The sequence below is a fragment of the Elgaria multicarinata genome, chromosome 9 (assembly GCF_023053635.1).
Source record: "Elgaria multicarinata webbii isolate HBS135686 ecotype San Diego chromosome 9, rElgMul1.1.pri, whole genome shotgun sequence".
Classification (NCBI taxonomy): domain Eukaryota; kingdom Metazoa; phylum Chordata; class Lepidosauria; order Squamata; family Anguidae; genus Elgaria; species Elgaria multicarinata.
The window spans coordinates 8,643,863-8,670,728 of record NC_086179.1 but is presented as its reverse complement, the minus strand read 5'-3'; the positions used below and the strand labels follow the sequence as shown (position 1 = coordinate 8,670,728).

Genomic DNA, 26,866 nt, shown 5'->3' with positions numbered 1-26,866 from the left:
GCCCTCCTCTGAACATGCTCCAGCTTGTCTGCGTCCTTCTTGAATTGTGGAGCCCAGAACTGGACGCAATACTCTAGATGAGGCCTAACCAGGGCCGAATACAGAGGAACCAGTACCTCACGTGATTTGGAAGCTATACTTCTATTAATGCAGCCCAAAATAGCATATGCCTTTCTTGCAGCCATATCGCACTGTTGGCTCATCGCACTTGAATGCCTTTAGTGTGGGAGAGCCTCTAGTATGGGTCCTCAGCCCATAAAGTAACACCGGCAGCGCACACAAATTTTCTTTAAAAATTACATTTCAGGGAGGGGAAGCGCCCTCTAGCACAGTGGTCTTCAACTGCTCCAGACCCAAAACTCATCTCGGACTCCCAACCTGCAACGTGGGGGATCCATTTCCACAAGTTTTTCCATGCCCACGATGGCAGCAACAGCTTTGCCGCGACCCATCTGGACTGATCTTGCGACCCACTTTTGGGTCGCAGTCCTCCAGTTGAAGACCACACTGCTCGAGAAGGTATCGCTGGTTCTCACATGGGCATCAGCAACAGCCAGAAAGCCACTGTCATCCTCCTCCGCAAAGGGGAATTTCCGTTTCAAGGGAAATTATGGAAGCACAAGTCAAGATGCAGCCCCCTCCTCCGCCCCACGTGAAGAAAAGCAGCAGCAGCAAACACAGAACTGGTCCAAAGAAGCTGGGATTTCAATGTCAGGTTCACCTAGGGAAAGTACAACAAGCCATGCAGCAAGCCGTTTACCTGGGAAATATTAGTAAAGCAAAAAGCTTGAAAAAGTGACAAATGGGTCGTCTTTCAGCGTGGAAAGGGAAAGAGAGAGAAAGGTGGTGAAGGAGAGAGGCCCTGCGGTGTGATCATCTAGAATGGTTGTTGAACCTCAGGTGCGAGAGCCCAATCCAGTCCTAGTTTAGCCCTCTGCATGGCCATGACCGCCCCCCTTCCTCCTGGCTCCACTATCTCTTCCCCGAATGCTGGTCATTGGTGGTTTCCTCCGGTATTTGCATGTTTCTCCCCCCATTCTAAAAAGCTGAAATGCCTCTCCTAAGACAAGTGACAATATATTATTTTGGCCACGCCCACCACTGAAATGCCGCCCACGAGAGCTTCCCTATATCGGAATTCAGCCCTCGAGCTGTAAGAGGTTCTTGAACCCTGATCTAGAAGGAACGCATTAAAGTGTGTGTGGGTGCGTTTCTCCTCTACCAGATAAGCCGGCATACATTTTAAAGGTGCAGCAGAGAGAGGCTAGTCCACATTACAGCACACGCAGCTGAAACTGAACGAACGACAACTGTTTTACAGCAATCAGTACTGTCGGTTTCGAACGGTTTAATCGGATGTGCTGGGGATCAAACCCTCACGCATGCAAAGCGCATGCCCGGACGCTGAGCTCGGGGCCCCTGCTATGTCCTAACTGGAGCAACGTGGCTTTACGTGTCTTGCCAGGAAAAAAAAAAAAAGGGGGAGAAACAGGTTCTCAGGATGCAAAAAAACCCTGAGAACCTGTTTTGCCCCTTTTTTTTTCTGTCCTGACTTGGACGCTCTCCCCTTTCGGGTTTTTGTTTTTTACATGCCTTGGTTTTTCTACGCTTTTAGGTGCTGCTGGACACATTTAAAAAAAAAAAAAACCCAGTGCACTTAAATTCCAAGGATTTTCAGTGGGATGTAAATAATATCAACATGCCTCCAACACCCAATAAAGCACTTCAGGAGAACAATCCTTCACCACTCCGTGTGCGTTTTTTCCTGCAAGTGGCTTCCTTGCAACACTCAAATGACAAACGTCAGTGTGGCGTAGTGGTTAGAGCAGCCTTCCTCAACCTGGGGCGCTCCAGATGTGTTGGACTGCATCTCCCAGAATGCCCCAGCCAGCTGGCTGGGGCATTCTGGGAGTTGTAGTCCAACACATCTGGAGCGCCCCAGGTTGAGGAAGGCTGGGTTAGAGTGTTGGACTGGGAGTCGGGAGATCCAGGTTCTGGTCCCAACTCAGCCATGGAAACCCACTGGGTGACTTTGGGCCAGTCACTGACTCTTAGCTCACCCTACCTCACAGGGTTGTTGTTGTGAGGATAACATGGAGAGGAGGATTATGTACGCCACCTTTGGTTCTTTGGAGGGAAAAAAGGCAGGATATAAATATAATAATAATAAATAAACAAATGCATTATGATCCAGGCAGGGCAAAAGCTGTTTTGGCAAGGGAGAGAAGCTGATGGAGAAGGAAAAATCTCTGCTGGGGGAGGGCTTAACCACCCTCTTCCTACCCTGCCACTTCTCTATAATTATTCTCTATATTATAATTCTCTATAAATTCCTCCCTTTTAAATCAGCTTCAGTTAAAAAAAAAACCTTTCATGGCCCTTTCATGCATTATTCAGTGTGGTGTAGTGGCTAAGGTGTTGGACTGGGAGTTGGGAGATCGGAGTTCTAGTCCCCACTCGGCCATGGAAACCCACTGGGTGACTTTGGGCCAGTCACAGACTCTCAGCCCAACCCACCTCGCAGGGTGGTTGTTGTGAGGACAGAAATGGAGAAGAGGAGGAGGATCATGTACGCCGCCTTGGGTTCCTTGGAGGAAAAAAAGCGGGATATAAATGCAATAAATAAATAAATAACATGTACAAATGATTGTAGGTGAGGTGGGGTGGGTGGGGGAGTGGCAGCTGTCCAGAGGCGTGTTACAGGTGTGGCTTTCTTCCCATGCTAGCCCTGGAGATGCAATGGGTAGGATGTGTCCCTGTGCGAACCCAGCCTTCCGTAGCCTGGTTCCCTCCAGCTGTGGCAGGCAGGGGTGGCAGGAGTTGTAACCCAACACATCCGGTTTGGAAAAGGTTGGGTGCGAATCCTTCAACCGCAATAACAAAGAACAATACTGTCAGAAATAAAATGAAAAATCCCTTAATAAGGAATGCACAAGTTACGTTTTCCCAAATGGAAGGGGCCACAGTTGTACAAAATCCCACGTTGCGCCTTTGTGGAAGGAAGGATCCACGGGGCCGTTGTGTCCCCGTCAGTATCACAGACGTGGGGTGAATTGCAATCCTTGGGTTGCTGTTCCCTGCTTCCATAGCTCTAAGAGGACAGAATTGCTGTCCTGGATGGAACAGAATTGGACCTTGGCTATAAAAAACTGAGATGAGGGAGGGGGAGAGATTTCTTGCCCGTCATCTCCCAAGGCAGGAATAAGAATTGTGGTCTCCTCTTGCCTCTAGATTGGTTTTAACACTTTCTAACCGCACACCAGAGGAAATAGGTTTTTCCTTGTGGCATCAGCTGCTGGGTCCGCCTATGAAGCTAAATGTTAAAAGATGCGAAGTGCCACAGAGGTGAAAAGAAGCCACGGCGACAATTGGAATTCCGTGGCGGATTGCTTTGGATCATATAGAGGAGCAATACAGCCATAATTACTAAGAGCCACAAACGGATTGCTTCACGTCAGGGCTGCTGCTGCTTTTTTTAAAAAAACGAAAACTATTACAAAATTATGATGGCTGTGTTTTAGACTGCTGTGAGCAACTCTGGAGTTTTTTATGGGGGTTTCAGGCAAGAGTATTCTCTGGCCATACCTAGAAACGCCAGGGACTGAACCTGACACCTCCTGCATGTAAATCATGCGCTCTACCACTGGGTAAGACATGCGGCATCCAGCGTCTCTCCCCGATACAAGTAAGGGTTGTGCAGTGGAGGGGTAGAGGCTTTGATACACTCGTGTAAGCCATAACTTTGCATCCCCATCAAAAAGAAAGGTAAAGCTTCCCCAGGTATTGATGACGATGATGATCACCTTCTCGGTGGTGGCCCCCTCGCCTGGCGCCAACATTGTTATCTTTTCGGCGCCAGGTCAAGACTTTTCTCTTCTCCCCGGCATTTTAACAGCATCTAACAACGTTAAGTTTGTTTTTAATGGAGCCCAGAATTGTTGTTTTTAAATGGATACTGTTCTTTTTATACTGTTTTTATGTTTTTGATGATTTTTAAATTTTGTATACTTTTTAATGTTTACCATTTTTAACTGTTGTAAACCACCCAGAGAGCTTCGGCTGTGGGGCGGTATATAAATGTAATAAATAAATAAATAAAAATGATGAGAAACTGACTGGTGGGAGATCCAGGACAAATAAAAAGGACTTCTTCACACAGCGCATAGTTAAATAATGGAACTCACTACCGCAAGATGTAGTGATGGCCACCAATTTGGATGGCTTCAAAAGGGGGTTGGATAAATTCCTGGAGGCAAAGGCTAACCATGGCTACTAGCCCTGATGGTTGTGTGCTATCTCCAGTGTCTGAGGCGATAGGCCTGTGTGCACCAGTTGCTGGGGAACATGGGCGGGAGGGTGCTGTTGCACCATGTCCTGCTTGTTCATCCCTGGCCGACGGCTGGTTGGCCCCTGTGTGAACAGAGTGCTGGACTAGAGGGACCCTTGGCCTGATCCAGCAGGGCACTTCTAATGTTCTTATGTTCTTATGATCCAGGTATCAACAGTGTTTTAAATTTGTATTTCTACACTGCTGCTGCTTTTATCCTGGTTGCGCTTTTATATTGTATTTTACATCATGTTTTTATACTGTTTGTTTTATACTTTGAATGGTTTTTAATTTTTGTGAACCGCCCAGGGAGCTTCAGCTATTGGGCGGTGTAAAAATGCAACGAGTAAATAAAAAATAAATAAATAAGCCGTAAGCCGCGCATGAAAGGCTAAGCGCTCGACACGGGTTTGTAGCCGTGAAAGGAAAAGAAAGCCAGCGAGGTGATAAAGAAAGAGGTCAACCCACAAGAAGATACTTACAGGCAGGGCCTCCCTAGTAAAGGCTGCGAAGAGACAAAAGGGGGGAACAGAAAAGGAATCAGTCATGGTGTGCAAAGCTGAATAATGGAAAGCAACAGAAAGCCCAGAGAGAGGATTAATCAGACTGCTAGGGAAATGAAAGATTAATAGATACAAACTTCAGCTTCTACCCACGTTCAAGCAAAAAGAAAAAGAAAAAGGCAAGGAAAATGTCAGCAAACAGCCTCTGGCGCCTTGCATTCAGACCACGGGGAAAATCCGAGGGCGTGGAGTGGTGGGCGGGCAGGTGTTTGTGACGCTACTCAAACACAGCATTTACTGCAAGCAGGGGCTGCCTGGAGGCATTCCCAAGGGATCCTGTTTCCCCCCCTAATGAGAGGCAGATGGCAAAGGCCGGATTAGGCTTTCAAATCAGATGGAAGTTCATGCGGAAATAGTTGCAGCAGGAAGAGCCCATTACGTTTTCAAGGTGTCAAGAAAGACGAATCTTGTTCCATTGACCTAGGGTGGCTGCAACCCTCCGAAAACAGCTCTGGGGCCTACAACTCAAGCGGATATACAAAACCTATCCATCAGGAATTTCTCTTGTCCAAGGCCCATCAGCGCAAGGGGGAGCTGAATGCAAGAGTGCACGGTCCTTTCAGTGCAGTTCCCATTTGCTTCAATGGAGCCTGGGGTCAAGAAAGTTCTCGGTGGATCAACCCCAGAACTTATTCCTGGTAGACCCTGCAATCTTGAACCAGGTCCTTGACCGTTGGGGGTCAAAACACAAAGGCAAAGCAACTGATACAGAAATTAAATCGCTCTTTTAAAAGCATCTATACTAACATGGAGACGCTAGTATGGAAAGTACGTAGTGACGATAGAACTTGATAAACTGACATTGGAATCGGCTTGGAAGCTATGAAATGATGGGGAAGAAAGTGTCATATCTAACCCTACTGCCCCTGTTTTGGGAGAAGGCATTTCAGGTAATCAATGAAGATCAGATTCAGAACTAGAAGATGCAGCGCCAGACACCATCCAGCCTGTACCACTGGGGCGATTCCCCAGCTGGGAGTCAGCCCTCTCCAGAGCTTATCTCCTCAAGGCCAAATCCTACACACTCAGAGGGAAGTGAGGTTTCTTCCGGAGGTGAGCGTCCCGACAAGCTAGCTGATGCTAGGGTCCGCCGGAAGCTCAAACGCACGGCACAGAAGGAAGGCGTGAGAAAGTCGGTTAGATTACGCCAGAACCTGCCTCCGCACCAGGCGCTCTGAAGTTACAGGCGTTTGAGAAGTGGCTTCCTATTCTTCTTGAACGGACAATAGTCTTGCTTAGTTTAGATAGTTTTGCCTAGGGGGACGTTTTCAAGCGGTAAGACTCTCTTCAGGTAGAAGAGACATTTGTTGCTTAATAAAAGCTTTATGGATTACTTAGCAAGCCTCGTCATTTGCCTCCCATCGAAAGCAGGAGTGTTCTGAGAAACACGACACAAAGAAGACTTGGAGCAAAAAGACAATCTAACAACACATTCTTAAATTTGTGTTGTTTCAAGGCTTTGAAGGCCAGAATGAACCTAGTTCGATAATTTAGTGCAGCCTAATTTCCTCCACACAACCAAATTCAAACCACACATGAAGGTATAATTCAAACCTGGCTACACATTTAAGCATATGTAGCTTTAAACACACACACACACACACACACACACAAAATCCCAACCTATAATATTAAAAAGAACTAAAGTTTCCAGGCGTTAGCCGTGTTAGTCTGTTGTAGCAAAACAACAAAGTAAGTGTCTTGTGGCCCCTGCAAGACAATCAAATTATTCTGACATACGTTTTTATTTACTTACTATGCCCCGACACAGGCTCTGAACACCAGGCCTGGCCGCGGCTACTCCCTGCTCAAGCCAAGCACCACCACTTGAAACGCCTGAGGCAAGGGATAAAAACCACCTTCCTCCAAACTATGTGGAGAAAGGAGTTAAATGGAGAAGGATTTCAATATATAAAATAATACACTGTGAGTTATATGCGTTGAGGTGAATTATTGTCAGAGTGGGTGCTAAATGTATAAACTTCAGATAATATATGCCAAACGGACACGTGGGATTTTTGTGGTAGTTAAAAACAAAATAATTAAAATTTATTTTAAAAGTTCACAAGCTTTGTTTCAAAATAAAACATTTAAAAACCTTTTTGAAACCTTTCATCCAATCCTTTCACCCATTCACATACATGCTTTCCTTTCTCTCACACAATCACGCTTGAGCTTTCTTTATTATCAGTATTGTTTAATATACATCAACTATGTGCACACCACACTCCAAAGACACCACTCTCTACACCAGAGCTTTTCAAACTGTGTGTCGCAACACCTTAGTGTGTCCGCTGCAGTGTGTAGGTGAGTCACGCGAACGTAACGAGAAACCTCTGAGTCTATGTGAAATAAGCAATACCAACTTGCATGCATTTTTATGCAGCAAAGGTGCCGATTAGTATGGTGCACTAGTATATTCCCCTTCCGTCGTCTCCGTGTAGGCACACCACGGTCGAGGGATCATACAGGTACTGCGCATGCGCAGTGTGCACAATCGGGTCGAAACAGCTGATTCCACGTCACTTCCGGTGACGCAGTTGCACTTGAAGTGACACATTCGAGAAATTCCGTGGGTCCAGTTTTTTGATAGAACACCGTCTCGACCGCCGCTCAGTCGCAGCTCGACAAAATTGGTTCAATGTGAAAAGTCTTGGAAATGTATGTTATTATCTTGCAAATCATATATTTTTAAAAATATAAATGAAAGGTTTTCATGAGATATGTTGTGTCCCCCATACATTTCGTTATTACAATTTATGTATGTGTCCGTATCTCTTATAAGGGGTTAGTTTAACCCCCGGATTGCTAGTAAAACTGAATTACTGTGTCGCGAAATGATGCATGTCTAAAAAGTGCGTCACCAACATGAAAAGTTTGGAAAGCTCTGCTCTACACTGAACCTCAAATTCTCCGGAACCCAAGTACTCTAAACACCAAGAGCTAACGCACAGAAAGACACTGTCCACAGCATCTGATGAAGTAGATAGTGTCCACAAAAGCTTGTGGCATAATAATAATAATAATAATAATAATAATAATAATAATAACAACAACAACAACAACAACAACAACAACAACAACTGTTTAGTCTTTAAAAAGATGCCACAAGACTCTACATATGTCTTCTTTATTGATACTTTGTAAGCCGCTCCGAGAGCCTTTTGGCTGAGGTACGGGATAAAAATACTCTAAATAAATAAATAAATAAATAAATATATGCTTATGAAGGTGGTGGTGGTGGTGGGTTTTGCGGGAGATAATTGCAAAATAAAAATGAAGTTGAATGTGACTTCAAAGGGTATCATCATCACCATCATCATCCCTGATGAAACTCCCAGAGAGCTTCGGCTACTGGGTGGTATAAAAATGAAATAAATGAAATAAATAAATCCTAGTCCCCAGTCAACTAGGGTGTTCCAGTCCGCTCTTGGTTATGGAAACCCACTGGGTGACTTTGGGCCAGTCACAGATTCTCAGCTCAACCTATCACACAGGGTTGTTATTGTTGGGAGGATAAAGTGGAGAGGGGGATTGTATATACAATATTATATTTCCTTAGAGGAAAAATGGTGGGATGTACATGTAATAAATAAATAAACAGATCCCAAAGAACAACCTCCCGAGGTAGAAAGCCACAGAAGATAACAAACGTGGAATGACAATGGCCACAACACACAGCCGCCACCACATGCTCACACACACGAAGACACACCAACGAAAGAATGTAACCAACTTGTCCGGGCAGTTGTGAGGGCACCTCCTGGGGCATACAGGTGGGCAGGGCAGCAGAAGCAGCGGCAGCTACATGCTCCTCAAAGCTGTTGATGCGAGGTTTTTTGGTGGGCTCTGGGCTCGCTAGAGGGGTGACGCTATTGCGTCTCATGAGGGTGTTAGGCCCCTTCTTTGCATCCTAAATTAGAGTGAGACAAAGATAAAGAGAGAGAAAAATAAGGAAGAAGGCGAAAGTTATGAGGGGGAAAAAGCAGGTTTTTTTTAAAAAAAAATACATGAAGGGTTAATCGATTTGCCAAAACATACGGGAAGAAAAGCGAAGGTCAGGAAATGGGGAGATCTTTTTCAAGAACAAGAGTTTCTGTTCTAGCGATGCCTTCTAGCTCTCTCTCTCACACACACAGATGCACACACAGACACTGGTTCGAAGGAGCCCAGCACAATTTTTTAAGTAGTGTTCTCAGGCCAAGAATGAAATGCTTCTGGATTCAACCTCAAGGTCTTTTCCCTGTCGACCTTTGAAGAAAGCAAGTGTGAGGGTTTCTATACGTAATTTAAGCCTCAACTGCCAGCTCTCCTTGAGCATCAGGGGATTCGGCAGGACAGGGAGGCACGCTGAACCAGCCCAGACATGACGGAAGAGCGAGTGAAGAGCCGAACTGAGGAAGAAGAACCGTATCCACGCTTAATTTTCCTGTCACCTCCACAAAGCGTGGCATGGCAACGGAAGGTTATTCATTTCAACGTTACCTCATGTACAGCCTGCCTTCCAGCTCAAGTGAGGCTAGTAATAGCGAACGGTTTTAAAGGCGCATTACAGATGGTAAAACCAGTGTGGTGTAGTGGCTAAAGTGTTGGACTGGGAGTTGGGAGACCCGGGTTCTAGTCCCCGCTCGGCCATGGAAACCCACTGGGTGACTTTGGGCCAGTCACAGACTCTCAGCCCAACCCACCTCGCAGGGTTGTTGTTGTTGCGAGGATAAAATGGAGAGGAGGAGGAGGAGGAGGATTATGTACGCCGCCTTGGGTACCTTAAGGAAGAAAAAAGGCGGGATATAAATACAATAAATAAATAAATAAATAAATTTAAAAAAAACCTTAAAAAAGAAAGAAAGAAAGCCACACACGTGCATCGCCAACAACGAACCAAATGTTACCCTGGCTCTAGGTTTTTGAGGGCCCTTGTGTGAGACACCCTCAATGGGCTCCCTACCTCAGGGAGTCTGCGTTCTCATGGCCATTGTCACCGGCTGCTCTTGCTCCTCATCCTCTTTCTCACCACGGTTCCCACGTGCTTTCATGACAGGCAGAGAGCCAGGGAGCAAGTAGGCCGTGGCATCTGCTCCTCCTCCTCCTCCTCCTCACCACAACCACCACTGTTTGGGCCAAAGTGAGAGGGAAGTCAACGAGAAGGTTGCGATGGTGAAGCGGAGGAGCAAGACCAGGGGGCTCCTGTCAGTGGGCCTCCACAAAGTTATGGGCCCTCCGTAGGTGCCCAACCGTGCCTACCCTTGACCCTGGCCCAGCCTCGGTTCCCTCAGTCCCACATGGTTGAGTGCTCCTCCATACAAAATAAAACACGCCCTGCATGCAGAAAGCTAGCATGCCACATGTTATGGGAGAACCTCTCTCCCTGACATGCTGGTTTTCCATGTGAAGGGCTCCCCCTCCCCTTCTTCTTTTGCAAGGAGGAGCATTCAACCATGTGGGCCCCAGCTGCAATCTGAAATGGTACAGCCCCCTCAACGGTTGAGAGCTAGGTCCTTGTATCTTTGCACACTTGGAAAGAGGAATGTAAAGATTATTTTTACTGCTCACTACTATTACTACTACCACCATCACCACCACCACCGCTCTTCCACCACAAGCTGACTGTCAAGAAGAAGCACTGCTTACAACAGGAGGGAATCCATCTTTGACTGTCTTCCTAAAATACAGGTGTTTACCCAGGTGCTTTCCAACTACCCGGGGCGGGGGGGAGGAGGGTCCCACAGGAGGCCAGGGGCCCCTCACCTCTGGTCTGTCCCGGTGCGTGTTCACAGCTTCAATGTTCAAACAGATGGACTCCACTCTGCAACCTGACAGAAGGGAAGAAAGATGACAGGCAACGTGGTCAGAGATTAAGGCTGCAATATTTACTCACCCGATTAGAATCTTTTGATTGATTTTTTAAAAAAGTGACCCTAATTAAATCAGACAGATGATTTTAAAACACACACACACGCACACACTGCTAATTATTCTTTAATACAGCGTCTCCCAACCTGGTGCCTTCCAGAGCTGTTGGGACTGCAACTCCCATCATGATGGGAGTTGCAGTCCAACACTGCTAGAGGGCGCCAGGTTGGGGAAGGCTGCTTTAACAGAAGCACTCGCAAATCTGTGGATGGGCAAAGCCATCTTAAAAAGAGTCTCTTTCCTTTGCACACACAAGAGAGACTGCCCCATCCAAGATGGCGGCCGTGGCAATATGTGTAACACACGTTCGCCCTGACAGAGAATGCTTTCTCATCCCTATGCAAATGCACACAGATTTCAATCAACCAATCGCTCAATGAAAACACGCACAAGGAAACCCAGAGAGATTTCTTCAATCAAGTAACGGGATGTGCAAGGGCTGCCTGGCACAGCCATCCGCACTGTGGTCAAGGTATAAGGTACGTTGTCGGTGACTTCGGCAGGAGCAGAAAGGGTGAAGGGCGTGTGGTGTGTGTGCAGCGTGATCCTAAGAATACTTATTCTGTTGAGCTCAGGGCAATTTATTCTGTAAAAAGTCCTGAAGCCTTGGGCTACAATCCTAATTGATTTGGATTGATAGTCAATCCTAATTGACTATCATTCTGTACTTAGTCTTGCATTTTATTGTCGTTACCTGCCTTCAGCACTATAATAAATAAATAAATAATAAATAAAGTTCATTTCAGCGAGCCGTAGGGCAACTTTCCTGGCCGAGCTCTCTGACCAAGTTGCCGACGTAATGAAATAAAATAAAATAAGAGGGAGGGGCAATAATCAGGGCTGTGTACTCAGTGTTATATATGTATCTGTATCTTCCGCGGCTGCCTTTTTAAGGTTTGCCACAATCACAATGAGGACTAGAAACCTATGCTTTTTCATTTGCAAGGTAGAGGTTCTGAAATCTTTGAACAGTCCAGGGGGGCTCAGGGCGATGAGACGCATTAGAGCAGTGCGACGGTGGAATCATACCCAGCGGTGGAACCTAGGGAGGTTGTGGGCTCTCCCACACTAGAGGCCTTCAAGAGGCAGCTGGACAACCATCTGTCAGGGATGCTTTAGGGTGGATTCCTGCATTGAGCAGGGGGTTGGACTCGATGGCCTTGTAGGCCCCTTCCAACTCTGCTATTCTATTCATTTCTGACCACCAGCCTGAAGCACATTACGCTACGGAGAAGCTTTGAGAGGCAGACAGACGGACGGACGGACAGACAGACGGACTCACCATAGGCCACAGGGGTGAGCTTGAGCACTGTGTGGAGGGGACATTTCAAGTAAGGCATTTCCTCTGAAAGAGAACAAAAGAGAGCACAGACAGGTGATCAACTGGACAGAGAGGGAGAAATTGTATGGGCAGTCTTCCACAGCCTCTCCTCCAGATGTGTTGGATGATGGGAGATGTCGTCCAAAACATCTGGAGGGAAACCTGGTAGAGAGTTACATTTGGAACAAGTGGCTTTCATGGGCTACTTTTGACTCTTCTTATCCTGTCCCATTCTGCAGCTATGGCTCAATCCACCCCTCACCATGGTCAGCCCGGCAAATGTGTTCAGGGCGCCTAGTTCTATGTTTCCAGTAGAAACACTGCCTCAAGGGCTGCACCCATCCTCAAGGCGGCAACACCCACTCTGACGCGATGTCACCCTGGGTGTACATTTGCAAGAGATGATTCTCCGCTAGGAGCCTCTGCAGCACCTCAGTCCCTGCTCCTGTATGTAAGGGTCACACATCCAGATGTGCTGGGCATGTGGGTTGGAAACGATGAGAAATGCAACACATCTGAGAGCCGGTGTGGTGTTGTGGTTAGGGGGTTGGACTGGGAGTCGGGAGATCCAGGTTCTAGTCCCCACTCGGCCATGGAAACCCACTGGGTGACTATGGGCCAGTCACAGACTCTCAGCCCAGCCCACCTCACAGGGTTGTTGTGAGGATAAAATGGAGAGGAGGATAAAATACAGAGGAGGGGGATTGTGTACACCACCTTGGGTTCCTTAAAGAGGAAAAAAGGGTGGGATATAAATGTAATCAATTTTAAAAAATAAAATAAAATAAATCTGGTTGGGGAAGGCTGGCAGAGACAACAATACTGGGCTAGGTCAGGGACGGGCAGATAGTAAAACTCCAGATGTTTTGGACTTCAGTCCCCAGCATTCCTGTCCACTGGCCATGCTGGCAGGGGCTTCTGGGCGTCCCAATTCCCAAATGGCTTGAGGCCTGCTTTCTGCCTCAATGGTCCGACTTGGTACAGGAGCACCATGCGTTAAGGCCAAGGCACGAACGTTATTATGTTTAGAATAACATGGTCCTTCCAAAGCAAGGCCTCTCACAAAGCATGTCGCTTTACTTCGTTTTTGCTACTTCAAGCGGCTTTCTGGAATCAAGTCTGAGAAAACCTCCTCCTCCTTTGCCTCAAATCTAATTCCTTACACCTGGAATTCCCTCCCAGAATGCTTCCCTTCAAATCTACCCCCTCAGTACATGCATTTTCTGTGAAGACACAACCCCCCTCAGTCCTCACCCCCTACTGAATCAAAACCCACAGACGCAGAACAGAACTAACCGTATATTCTTCCTTTCTTATATATTCTCTATATCCATTTCTATACTGTAAGCTCCTTGGGGACAGAGACCTGCCTTTCTGTGGTTACACTGTAGTGCCAGGTGTATGGATGGTGATGTTTTTAATAAAATGAGCAAGAAAGCAAATAAATCGGACCCTTTCTGGTTTGTCAGCGTAAGATGCCCATTGTTGAAGGCCTAACAGTGCAATCCAAGGACTACCAAGGACTGAGGAGGTAGCAGGTCACCCACCTGCACTCTTGTCAAGGAAGTAGGCCAGGAGACACCTCATCACGGCCTGGTGACAGATGACGAGGACGTTCTCCTGCCTCTCCAGCTCCATGATAACCGGCTCTAGACGCTGCACCAGGTCTTGGTAGGACTGAGAGGGGAAAGAGAAGTTAACGATGATGCAGAAGGGAGAGAAGCAACACAAGAATTCAGATCCAGATCATGTGGACGGAGTCTGCGACAAGGTGCTTCCCTTGAAGCTGGGTATGCCACCAGTTCATAAGAACGTAAGAGGAGCCCTGCTGGATCGGACCAAGGGTCCATCTAGTCCAGCATTCTGTTCATACAGTGGCCAACCAGCTGTCCACAGCAAACCCACAAGCAGGACACAATGATTTGGGTAAACCAGGAAAGGCAACAACGGAGAGTTGTGTTTTTTTAACAAACGGGAAAGCTTGCATACCCAGCTGAGCTGAAGTACCTACTGTGTACCAACTTAAACAGTGCTCATAAAAAAAAAAACATTACATTCCATCACCAGCCATTGCTCGATGCTACCTTTGAAGTTTACCGAGAAATAAATAAATAAATTGAGGACTTATAGACAAATTCCCTTGGGGCTCCGTTTTCTGCCTTTTCAGTCAATCAGTGCATATGGAGGCTAAAAAGAACGCCCTTTTCTTTATTTTGAGGGAAACCAGCGCTCCATGGGGAGGGAGATAGTCCTTGCCGCAAAAATTCTCTCTCTCCCCTCCACCCTGTTCAGTGCCCAAGTACGTTGTAGGGAGGCACATCGTCTTCCCTACTCAGACCCTGGTCCACCAGGGATGGGGCAGGGAGATTTCACTTTTCAAGAAAGGATATTCTGAAGAAACACTGGCCTGGATGGCTATAAAGATAGATAGGTGAGTGGGTGTGCTTTAGAGTTGGAGAAATTTAGAAGGTTCCAGAGATGTTCCGAGAAGAGGCAGAAGCCATTTGTGGACAGAGAACCCGGAAGGAGGACAGTTCCCCTCACATCCCCTAAAAGTGCTGGTATTAACACTCGAAGCCCTAAACAGCTTGGGCCCAGGTTATCTAAAGGAACGCCTCTTCCCATACTGTATGTACCTGCCCGGAGCCTAAGGTCATCCTCAGGGGTCCTTCTCCGTGAGCCCCTGCCAAAGGAAGTGAGGCAGGTGGCTACCAGGAGGAGGGCCTTCTCTGCTGTGGCACCCCGGCTGTGGAATGAGCTCCCTACAGAGGTTCACCTGGCACCTACGTTATACTCTTTTCGATGCCAGGTAAACAGCTTTTTATTTTCCCAGTACTTTAACATTTTACTATCTTAGTCTTTTAACTTTGCTGTTTTAAATCTGAATTTTCCATCTGTATAAATCTGCGTTGCTGCTTGGTTTTATCCTGGTTGCTGTGTTTTTATACTGTTGTGCTTGTTTTATACTTTGAATTGTATTTGATGTTTTTTTAACTTTTGTGAACCGCCCAGAGAGCTTCGGCTATTGGGCGGTATAGAAATGCAATAAATAAATACATTTGCCACACGTATCCACATAATCATCTGACAGCCGTGATAAAGGGTGAAGAAGCGATATAGAATCGTAGGCCCATGGGCCCAAGCTGACTCTTCTTGGTTCTGAATTCAGTGCCATCCTCTTTCCCTGAAGCGCATTCACTTTTGTTCCACCTTAGTTTCAAAGGCCAGGCACTTGCATGTTTCAGAGGCTTGTTTTTTCTATGAGGTTAGCAAGCTCCAGAGGCAAGAGCTAGTCTTTAAAGGAGGCCTCAGGGGGAGCTTGCAAAATCACCACGCACAGAATAAAAAGGAACAAGGAGAGGGTAGACACGGCACTTCGCAACTGCCTTGGGAGCCTCTTTTCCCTTAGGTTTATTTATTTTATTTGTATCCATCTTTGTATGTTATTTTATTTTATTTTGTATTTTATTTATATCCATCTTTGCAGGCTGGAGCAACAGCCTGTTCAGGTTCAGGTTCAGTTCAGGTTGGAGCAACATCGCCTCCATTCGTGTGAGCTGCAGACTAAAATGGGGGACAGTTTCCCTGCTAACCGTGCAGTTTTGGAAGTTATTCCATCTTATCCGCAGGTTCTCCTCTGCGAAGCAATTCCAATGTAACGGAAAGGCAGGTGGGAGAGAGGAGAACTCTCCTAAGGCCGCCAACTGAATCCATGGCTGAGCTGGCAACTGAAAGCATTCTAGTCCACAGTATCCTCTCGCATCATAGTGATCCTCTGCCTCCTCCATCCAAAGGCTCAAAACTCTATGCTATGCTCCCATTAACACAAATACCCCTAATCCATCCCAAACCATCTCCTTGCATCACAAGGAGCAAAACAGGCAGACCAAATGAAATCTCCAAAGTGCAGTTTCAAGGGGTTGAATCAGAGGTCTGGTAGAAGATGACTTTCTCAACACTTGGTCACCTTGGCAGCCCGCCTGCCCCCCTGCAAGGACCAGTAGGGTGGGCTGTTCCTCCTCAGGACCCGTGCCATAGCCCACCCCGTTCAGGAGGGTCACCCACTCATCCAGCCCTTTTCGGGGGGCTTGGGACACTGCCAGGGAGAGGAGGGGAAAGTCACTTTCCACCCAACACCCCTCTGGATCCAACCCATGTTTTTTTAAAAAAAACAAGTCCTGTCTTCCGCTACACATACCTCTCCAGATGGGTAGCGGTAATAGTATTTGTCCTGGTCACGCAAAGCGAATTCTTCAGGATGCTTCTCCTTGATTTCATCGTAAGACATCTCTTCACACACTCCCTACAAGAACCAGAGAGAAATATTCCAGCTGCCATTGAGGCAAACTTCAAAAGGGGGGGGGGAGGAGAGACTGACTACACAGTTAGCTCCCAAGACAAATTCCAAATCCTCCCCTGGATTAGGCCTTTTCATCTCACAAAGATGTACGAGACAAAATATGGTGGCCAGCTCCTAAGCAAAGAGACAGCTAAAGATAATGCAGAGCAAATTAATGGGACGCTTTGGAGACAGGTAGATTTCAGTACACCTACTGTTCTCCAGATTGTGCACATGGTTATTACACGAAGATCCTTTTAAGGCAGGAATGGGAAACACGTGGCACTCCATACAACTGCAACTCCCATCATCCCCCACTATTGGCGATGTTGTCTAGGGCTGATGGGAGTTGCAAGCCGAAACCTCTAAAGGGCCACAAATTGCCCACCCCCTGATTAAAGGTTTAGGTTAAGGAAAAGGTGGGGCGTGAATGTTTTAAACTAAAAGTGCTGGTAAAGCCCTAAATGCCTCGGTTACCTGAAGGATCACCTCCTCCCACAGATACCTACCTGGATCGTGAGACCACCTTCAGAGTCCCTTCTCCTGATGCCTCAACCAAGTGAGATACAACAGGTGGCTACTAAGGAAAGGGCTTTTTTGGTGGTGGTCCCAGTGTTATGGCACACCCTCCCCAAAAGAGACTCGCCTTGCACTCACTTTGTAGGAGCTTTTGGCATCGGGGGGAGGGATTGCTTTACATCTTTAAGTTTCAATTTTTAAAAAAAATTGTAAACCAGTCCCTTCTTGGGCTGCATACAAATACTGCCAATAATAATGAAATAATATTTAAATAACCAAAGTAGGTCCCACTGGGATGATACAGCTATGTCTGAGCTGTACCACTTCAAACAGCAAATGAAAGGCTCACATAACTGAAAGTTTCTGGCTGCCACCCACTCACCCCCCAGTGTAAAACTAGGCCTCTGACCAGTTGAGCCATGGGGTTTGCTGTGCCCCCTTTTTAAGTTCCGACCGCCTCGACAGTGCCCTTCTAGAGCAGTCCCCCTTTGGGGAGCAGGAGGAAGGGGGACAGGATCAGCCCAACTTTCCCACCCAATCCCACAAAGACGCTTACGGCATCAATTTCATTCAACGCCTTCCACTGCTCGTAGGGCAGCTCAAGAGCTTCCGCTGTCTGGATGGTCCTCTTCAGCTGGCTGGTCCAAACTTTGAGATCTTTCAGGTTCTGCTCCTGGACAAAACGGTTCAGTGCACTAGAAAACTAAAAAAAAAAAAAAGCAAAGAGAAGGGAAAACGGGGAAAGAAAGAAAAAAAAGTTGAAGAGAATGGTCCAGCTCCTGCGACTTTCTAAGAGCCGCCCCCCTCGTCTCGCAACTTTGGGAAATGGGGAGCGTTTTGAGGAGAAGGTCAACTGTGTCAGCAAGCAGCACTGGCTGTGTTGCCATGGAAATGGGATGCAGCATTGTGGCATCACCAGGCTGCATCACACAAGTAAAGACACAGGATTGACACAGCTGTTAAATGAGATGCTTAAAAGAAGAGACCAGATGGAGTCCAACACCAGAAAGATTGGACAGCTCTGGAGAACACCCCCCCCCGGCTACAATTTGGTAGTCTAACAATAAGATATTGAGACTATTAGAGCAAACAGGAGGTGGGTAACTTCAGAGGCATAGACATGAAGCCAGGAACAAATTCCATGTGATCCTACAGTAGCAGAATAGGGCAGGAGAAGAGGTCTTGAGGGTCGGTATCCACCTCCTTTAGAAGTCCTCCAAGGTTCAGAGCAACTCATTGTATGGAGGAGCAACGTAAAGGGTTGTCTTCCCTATGAAACACTTTTCTGGATTTGTAGGGATCTCAGCCTTTTTTAACTTTAGACAGCAAGCTGTTAGTCCTCATGGTCATGAGCAAAAAAAATTAAAATGGAAGTCTTGTTACATGTTTACCAGCCTTCCACTCAAGGCCTTCAACCATAATCCCCTTTTTCTTATGGAGGCATCTCTTGCTCTTTTGATAGCCGCCCCCACCCCCACCCCAAATCTACAATACTTCATTCAGAATAAAGCATGTACGTTTCCTGACATAATTTAGATTTTGAAGAACAGGGTGAACCAGTCTGAGGAAAGGCAGGTGAAAACAGAAGAACGATTTTGTCACCAAGCAAAGATACCAGGAATGTGTGTCCGCTCGCATCCTTATCGACCCTGTGTGTTTACACATCATCCCTGGTATCTTCGCTTTATTTAGAGAAGTAGATCTCAATGTGCTCAATAGCGCTAACTGCCAAGTAAGCGTATTCATGTTAAAGGGCAGTCTTTGGGCTGCAAGACACAGGATTCGCCCCCAGCCAGCCCTCTCTACCTTTTTCCCTCTGCTGGACAGTCCTGAGTCCCCGCCAATCTTCCCTTTGAGGTTGGATTCGCTCTCGCCGTGCCGGCACAGGTAGATGGTGCGGGGCTGGACATGGATGTTCATCAGGTAGTAGACGATACGACTCTGGATATGGTCTTGGACCTTGTTCACGAGGTACCTTCGGCCAACGTCAATCACTTTGATAAGCGACAGCTCTCTAGGGAGGGAAGGCACGCGCAGGTAGAAACACTTAAATCAAAACCATCTGCCCAAGGGAAATGCCAAATCCAAGGAACTGTGGAATGCGTATGTGAGGGTGCACAAAACCACAAAGGCGTTTCTCCCTCGCCTAAAGTTATAATCCCACGAAATGAGCAGATCAGCTGCAGAAGCAAGTTGTCTTATGTGGAGTGTTGCATTTTCAACTAAAATTTCACTGAACAGGCCCCAGGGTTCCTACTCTAGACCACTGGGGTGCCAATTCAGCCCTGTGCTGTGCGAAATCCCACCCCCCGATTTTTGGGAACTTTTTCTCTCCCTGCGAAAAAGGCATTGTGGGTATTTGGAGACCCTGTCCTCCTCCCCAAGGAGGAAAACCCTCCAAAATTCTCATCTCCCCCGACCTTTTTCACCAGAGTTTTTGTTCCCGCCACCACCGCAAAATTCCAAAAATGGAATCACAAAAATTTTCAGCACTAGTTGAAACACCTTTTCTAGGGCTTAGTTACTGACGGTAAGGCAAGATCAACACTACTGCTTTATAATGGTTTATAACAGTAGTGACAACGGTTTAGGCCCAGGACACACTACATATACAGTTTTCAAACCATTATCAAAGTGTTATATCCTGCTTGGTGTAGATCTGGCCTAAGAGTTTTCAGCTGAAATATGCTGGAGTTTGGGGCCCAGCCGCTTTGGCCTTCGACTGGACCCTACCTCTCAAATGCGGCCCCCGAGCCCTTCTCTGAAATGGAAAGCGGCCCCTGAGCTGTAAGACGTTGTGCACCCCTACTATACAGAGTTAAGTGCAATTAACCCCACTGGATTTCAACAGTGCCAGATTCACTGAGCGTGTATATCATCTGCTTGTTGAAGTGAGCCTTTGTGCACCAGTTGCTGGGGAACATGGGTGGGAGGGTGCTGTTGCACCATGTCCTGCTTGTTCATCCCTGGCCGATGGCTGTTTGGCCACTGTGTGAACAGAGTGCTGGACTAGATGGGCCCTTGGTCTGATGCAGCATGGGACGACTTATGTTCTTAACAAGGGCCCTTCTTCTTTTTCCTTCCTTCTCAGATTTTAAGATCTCTGTCAGGATTGTTTCATTACCAAGCCGTGATAGATGGAGAATAAAGGCACTTCGCCACCCATCCTAATCAGCCTCCTAAGCAAGCTCCTGGAAGCATTTCAAAACTCTGGGCCTCTTCTGCTCACTCTCAGCGCACCAAATCACGTAAAACCAAGCAAAATGCCTTTGCAAACATTCCTCAAGCCCGTGCCTCTAAGTGATACATTTATCAAAAATGATTTATTGATTTTACAGCACTTGTAAACTGCTTTTTTTGCCCCCAACAAAGACCTTCCCCAACTGTCGTGGAAATGTGTGAATGGGCTGTTTCATCTGTGCCCACCCTGTTTTGATGTAAGCCCTTTCTATTAGAAATTAAGTTCTATAGCAATTTGATACAAACTGTAGCTGAAAATATATTGAGCAACACTTGCTCAACCAACAAGAAGTGTTGACACATTAGTCAGAGTGTGAGCTTCCCAGCGAGGACAGGAAGAGTAGTAACCACAAAGGAACAGATGTTCCAGGATTGCAATACCCATCTACGTATTGTTTTTCTAGTCTTAGAATTATTTGCACTTTGCACATGCATAAATGCCATGTCACAAGACGGTGTCAACACCAGCAGTTAGAGGGTGGAGTAAGACGTCTGCAAGGCAAGATAACCAAAAAAACGAAACAGATAAGAGATGTATTTCCTGTAACTATTGCAATACCCATATATGTATGGTATTCTAGTCAGAGAAGTACTTAAACTCTGTACATGCTTAAATGCTTTGCTTCTCATTGGTTATTGCATTGCAGAGCTGTATTGTGATTGGTGAGAAAGTTCTGCCATTGTATCTGAGGAGAACTGACCCTATAAATATGTTAGCCTTTCCTGAAATTATTGGGCAGTTCCTCAGGTCTTCTGAGACTGTCACCTTGCAGCGCTGCTCGTAATAAACCTTCTAAGGAGAGAGAAATTGTGTCTTGAGAGTCTGTGACCACCACTCAGCGAACCACGGGAACCCACCCTTTCGGGTTCCACCACACCAACAAAGTAGTTAACATAGTTTTTTTTTCTTTTTTTAAAGAAAGCAAAGAAATGACTTTGCTGCCTTAAAAGACAGATGGGACTACACAGCTTCCTTACCTATCATAGACATCTGGGTCAAGGGGTTGGTAGCTAGATTGGTAACAGCTGATTCTCTTCATGAAGTCTTCCATAGCGTCTGTTGAGTTGCAGTCCTTGTAATCTGGGCTAGACAACTTGACTTCCTGGAGAAACACAAAGAAAAGTTGGTGGCGGTGGCGAAAAAAATGAATAACGCAGTCCGTCACGAAGCCAAGACAGTTTGACTGGCGTGCTCACAGGGCATATTTCACAGGCGTCTAGGTCAGTGGTTCCCAAAGTGGGCGGTACTGCCCCCTTGGGGGCGGTGGGATTGCATAGGGGGGCATTAAGAGGCAATAGGGTGGCAGGGGGGTGTTAAGAGGCAAAGGGGCGCTTGAGGTGGTCTTTTCCGAGAAGCACCTCACCAGTAGGTCATGACCCAGGGACATTTTTATGGGAGAAGGTAGTTTGGTCCCAAGCCATATAGGGGAAGAATCCACACATGTATTAATACCATTTAAGAAGAGTCCTTTTAACGGTGAATTGAAATGTTTCAAAAGCACCAAAACGCTAATGAAGAGACATACCCTGCTTGGTGTGCCCCGCCATGCCGGCTGCAAAACAGAGGTGTTTGCTCTCTTTTCCCTCCCTCCCTTGGCAATTCTGCGTTGGGTGCTTCCCATTTAAAGGGGCTGTGCGCAGGGGGCACTGGGCATGAGTTTGTGGAACCAAGGGGGCGGTTACCTGAAAAAGTTTGGGAACCACTGGTCTAGGTCATCATGTTGCTTTGGTGCCAGCTGTCAGAGGGTGATGGAGAAATTACAGGTCGGGTTCGGCCAAGGCTGCCCTTCGGCTGCTTCCGGCCCAAAAGAACAGAGCTGATCCCCCTTTAAAGGGACGGCAACATCTACCATCAAGAGTCAATTTGAAAAGGACGAAAGAGAGAAGTAGCCGGCTGCCGTGCCAATGACACTGCTGGCTGAAGCCTACACAGAAACAGCTGCCTGATTCTTTGTAGGACATTGGGGTGGAAGATCGTGATACAGCCAATGGGCTTCATGGGTCTCTCCTTGTCAACACAGCCACCATTCTTCCCACAAGAACGGGATCCCCTTCTCTTGGCCCACTTCCTCTCCCCCAGTCTTTTGGTAGTTTCTGCACTTTTGTGCAGGTTTTCCTCCATTCTATAAGGTTAACATACTCCTCCCAAGTCTTGGTTAGTTACTGGCAGTGAGAACTTCAAGCTAAAACATGCTGGTGTCTTTCGCCCCGTCTTCTTTTGTGTTGGTCCCCACCAACCACTGGAATGCAGTTCCTAAGAGTTTCTCCAAAGTGGAATTCATCTCTCGGGCTGAACAAAGTTCAACACCCCCTGTGGGATGTCCATCAGCAAGCAAAGATTCAGCCCGGCCCCAGCACTCAACCAGGTCTACTCAGACATCACGTCAAGATAACCATAGCCATCTTTAGCACAAAATGTATTTTTGAGGCCTCTAGCACTCTGTTCACACAGTGGCCAACCACTGGATTTCAATTGGTCATGGGCACAGGGGGGGTCTTTTTAGGTCATGGTCTGGGGACATATGATCCAGGAACTTTGCAGAACATAAGAAGGGACATGCTGGATCAGACCCAGGGTCCATCTAGTCCAGTGCTCTGTTCATACAGTGGCCAACCAGCCATCGGCCAGGGATGAACAAGCAGGACAAGGTGCAACAGCACCCTCCCACCCATGTTCCCCAGCAATTTATTTATTGATTGCATTTTTATACCGCCCTATAGCCGAAGCATACATAGGTATGCTGCCTCTAATACTGGAGGAAGCACATAGCCATCAGGGCTAGTAGCCATTGATAGCCTTCTCCTCTTGGAATTTATCCAACCCATTTTTAAAACCATCCAAATTGGTGGCCACCATCACAGCTTGCGACAGAGAGGGCACGGTTTTCATACTTACCATAATGTTGGTAGCCACAACGTTCGGGTCATTGCAGACAGATTCGATGAAGAACACCTGGGGAGGAGCAGAAGGAAAACAGTTTTTCAAGTAGCAGGCAGGAGGAACACACACAGAGCTGCTATATTCAGTGTCAGGCTGTTAGTTCATCTAGTCCTCTACTCTCCGTGGCCTTGGCTTTCTGAGATCTTGGACAGCAAGGCCTTTCCTAGCCCTGGTCAAAGAAAACCTTCTAACCGGAGATGCCAGTTAGGGACCAGAGATGCCATCCTGGGACATTCTGCAGGCAAAGGATGTGCTTTGCCACAAAGGTAATGGCCTTTGATGTGTCCTATTTCCTGGGCTCAGACAGATGGTGCCAAGACTATCACAGGTGTTTCAAAGAAAATTTCAAAAATGAATTTCAAAAAGGGGGAAAAAGTGTCCACAGTGATTTCTCAAACACATCTGTCACTAAGAGCCGGACCACAGCTACAGCGTGGCAATGGCCACACCTGCGATACTCCTCAATCATTATGTTACAGGGCTTCGTAGCAGTTTTCATCGCTCGCGTGTTTTCTTACTCACTTTGAATCCATTCTCTTTGGCAAAATGCAAGATCATTGATCTCCTCTCGCGCGTCGTGTTTGTAGCATCAAAAACCTTTTTTGAGGAGAGAAAAATAAAAGATGTTCAGAGAGCTTATATTTAAAAGGTTGGTTGGTTGTTTTTAGAGGGGAATCTCTTTCATGAATTGTCCTGCCCCAGGGGAGAGGGTTCTTTCCAAGAAGACAGCAATGAACCACAGGCCAATTTCTGGGAAACCATCTACTGTCTATCTTGTAAAGTATTCTGGGCCTTCGAAAGAAGTCTTATGCCATCAGGCATTTTGCCCATCCAGCCCAAGATTCTCCACGGTCTCAGGCAAAACTCTGTCCCAAAAGTCTTTCCTTTCCAAGTCACAGTATTTGTTGTTTTTTAAAGATCTGTTTTAAGTGTTTTATTCTGTTTTTATTTTCATTTTATCTTGTACACCGCTCCGAAATTTTCAATGGGGAGTGGTATATAAATATTGTAAATAAATAAATATTGTAAATAAAAGTCTTTCCTTTTGGGGGATGTGGGACTTTCTGCATACAAACCATGTGTTCTACCACATGGTCCAGCACAGGATTACTCAACCTGGTTTCCTCCAGGGACTCCAATGTCTAGAATCCCCCAGGACTCTTACATTCTAAGCAAGTGTGCACGCACAGGACATAATAACCAACTCAAGTTTAGTCATCTTAACCGTTAAAGAGATCCCAAGTACGACCCTCTTGCTTTGTAAACTGAAAAACACAGTGGTAGACCTGGGTATACTAAGAACAAGAAAGGGGAGACCAGGCAAGACCAAAAAGATGCAACCTGTTTGCAGTGAGTGTGTGTGTACAGGAGTCTGTGTGAGCTGAGACCAGCTGTGCACGTGTAACCCCTATGGAGTAGTCCCTTGGGTGGGGCTCTCACTCAGAGGGAGAACTAGAGAAGAAACAGCTAAAAGAAAGAGAATCCGTTCTGCTGAAAGCGGGCTATTAGAAGAATTTCTGTTTAATTATAAGCTCTTATCACCTTGTATAAGGTAAATTGAACTGTTAATTGTGTACAGTAGCATTTCAAGGAGTGTGGAATCATATTTTTTTTTGCATTTTTGATATTTGTACTAATTATATTTTTTCAGGGCTTATACTCTAAACTGTTGTGTTACTGGTTGGGGATTGCCCTGTGAAATAAGAGTTGAGAAAAAAATCTACAAAAGTGACTTCCGAAATACTTGGCATCTGGTGTTACAGGACTGGGCTACAAGCGATCCATGTTTTTGATGATGTTGTTTGCACATAGAAGGACGAATTGTGGCATATTTCTGTAATTAGATGTTTACTAAAGACATATTTTGTTCAAGATATATATATTGCAAGTTTATTCTAATTAAGCCCCATAGAACTCACACGAGTAGAAGTGGGTTCTATGGGGCACATGGGCCGAAACAGGAAACTGCATCCAAGCAGCAGCTGGGAACAAGACCCCTGTGTAGGAAAACGCCACTCACCGCAATCTGACCACCTTCCTCAGACAAGTACAGTTTGACATCTCTCAGAGCATGTAAGGCACATTGTCTGCAACAGGAAAGATGGATTAAAGATGCTGAGAATCACAGAGTTAGCAGGAAACTAAAGGAAATTCAGTCCCAATCCCCCTACCAGAGAGACTGTTTTAAAATCTCTTCACAAGAGAACATCTCCACTCGGACAGCGACGAGAACGGCAAGCAGAAGCCCCAGGGAATTTGGGAGGACAGCCACACTTACTTCCGGACCTTCATCGCCTCCTCGTTATCAGGCCGGAAAAAGTTATAGGAACTGTAATGCCTCACGGCCTCACGACGATACTCTCCCACATTAAACACTGCAAGAGAAGGAAGGCGAAGGTCAGTGCAAGACAAATGCATTCCAGTGCATTTTAGCAAAGGCAGGACAAGTTTGCGGCCAAGGCATTTGCCTACCTCCTTGCAGTGAATCTGGGTTGCAGGTATTTGTAAAGTCTTTTTTGTATAACTGGATGAGGATGTGTCGAGTTTTTGCTTTCCCCAGACTGTTCATGGGGGCGACCAGGGTCTTACACAGGGACAGACAGGCTGGTAACCTATTTATGGGCTGGAACGTTATTTTCAATGCGGAGCAAGAGACCGGAATAAAGTTGGGATTAGACAAGACCACATCAGCCCCAGCCAGCATGGCCAATGGTCAGGGATGATGGGAGTTGTAGTCCAAAACAACTGGAAGGCACCAGGTTGCCTACCACCGGTACTCCAACCAGCAGTGACTTGCTATGGTCTTTCTCAGCCTGAGAGTCTTTAACCAGGGATTGAAGCTGGGACAAGGTAAGTGCTCTCGCGCTAAGCTACGGCTTCCCCAACTAACAGAGACACCCTTATAGATGAACCTGCCTTGAAACCAAGCCAGACCACTGGCCTTTCAAGTGCAGCCTTATCTAATCCAACTACTCCAGCTGGAGTGGTCTGCTCCCAATTATCTCCTTGAGTGTTGCAATCCAGGATCTTTTTAACTGGACAAGATTGGTATCTGGGGAATCCTGCTTGCAAACCATGGGCCCCACCATTAAACTTGAGTCCTTTCCATAAAAAATCTTGGAAATGCACTTTCAAATGTACAGTAGCTTGTTGAACATGAAGGTGACTTTCCAACAACTGAACTCCTGAAACATGAAACCCAACTCCAGTAGTCCAGCCAACACCAACCTTGGGACGCCAGAGGGCCAGCTCCACGAATTTACTTTGAGGGAATTAATGTTTCGGAAGAATCCATAATCTATACAACATCTCCTGAATTGGTCCAAATCATAGAACAATAGAATAGTAGAGTTGGAAGGGGCCTATAAGGCCATCAAGTCCAACCCCCTGCTCAATGCAGGAATCCACCATAAAGCATACCTGACAGGTGGTTGTCCAGCTGCCTCTTGAATGACTCTAGTTTGGGAGAGCCCACAACCTCCCTAGGTAACTGGTTCCATTCTCATACTGCTCTAACAGTCAGAAAGTTTTCCCTGATGTCCAGCTGGAATCTGGCTTCCTTTAACTTGAGCCCGTTATTCCGTGTCCTGCACTCTGGGATGATCAAGAAGAGATCCTGGCCTTCCTGTTTGACAACCTTTTAAGTATTTGAAGAGTGCTATCATGTCTCCCCTCAGTCTTCTCTTCTCCAGGCTGAACACGC

At 46.5% G+C, this 26,866-nt stretch overlaps 1 protein-coding gene across 1 annotated transcript in view; it reads right to left on the bottom strand.

Annotated features, from left to right (window-relative positions):
* Positions 1 to 756: 756 nt before the first annotated feature.
* Positions 757 to 26,866, bottom strand: part of PFKFB3 (6-phosphofructo-2-kinase/fructose-2,6-biphosphatase 3) — a 36,952-nt gene continuing 10,842 nt past the window's right edge. The window contains exons 3-16 of the mRNA XM_063134110.1: positions 25,442 to 25,538; positions 25,184 to 25,250; positions 23,686 to 23,760; positions 23,119 to 23,175; positions 21,201 to 21,325; positions 18,789 to 18,996; positions 17,539 to 17,685; positions 16,323 to 16,427; positions 13,672 to 13,801; positions 12,086 to 12,148; positions 10,522 to 10,703; positions 8,627 to 8,803; positions 4,810 to 4,832; positions 757 to 811 (exon numbers count right to left, since the gene is read on the bottom strand). Coding sequence (XP_062990180.1) covers positions 757 to 811; positions 4,810 to 4,832; positions 8,627 to 8,803; positions 10,522 to 10,703; positions 12,086 to 12,148; positions 13,672 to 13,801; positions 16,323 to 16,427; positions 17,539 to 17,685; positions 18,789 to 18,996; positions 21,201 to 21,325; positions 23,119 to 23,175; positions 23,686 to 23,760; positions 25,184 to 25,250; positions 25,442 to 25,538 — 1,511 coding nt within the window. The remainder of the gene's footprint in view (positions 812 to 4,809; positions 4,833 to 8,626; positions 8,804 to 10,521; positions 10,704 to 12,085; positions 12,149 to 13,671; positions 13,802 to 16,322; positions 16,428 to 17,538; positions 17,686 to 18,788; positions 18,997 to 21,200; positions 21,326 to 23,118; positions 23,176 to 23,685; positions 23,761 to 25,183; positions 25,251 to 25,441; positions 25,539 to 26,866) is intronic.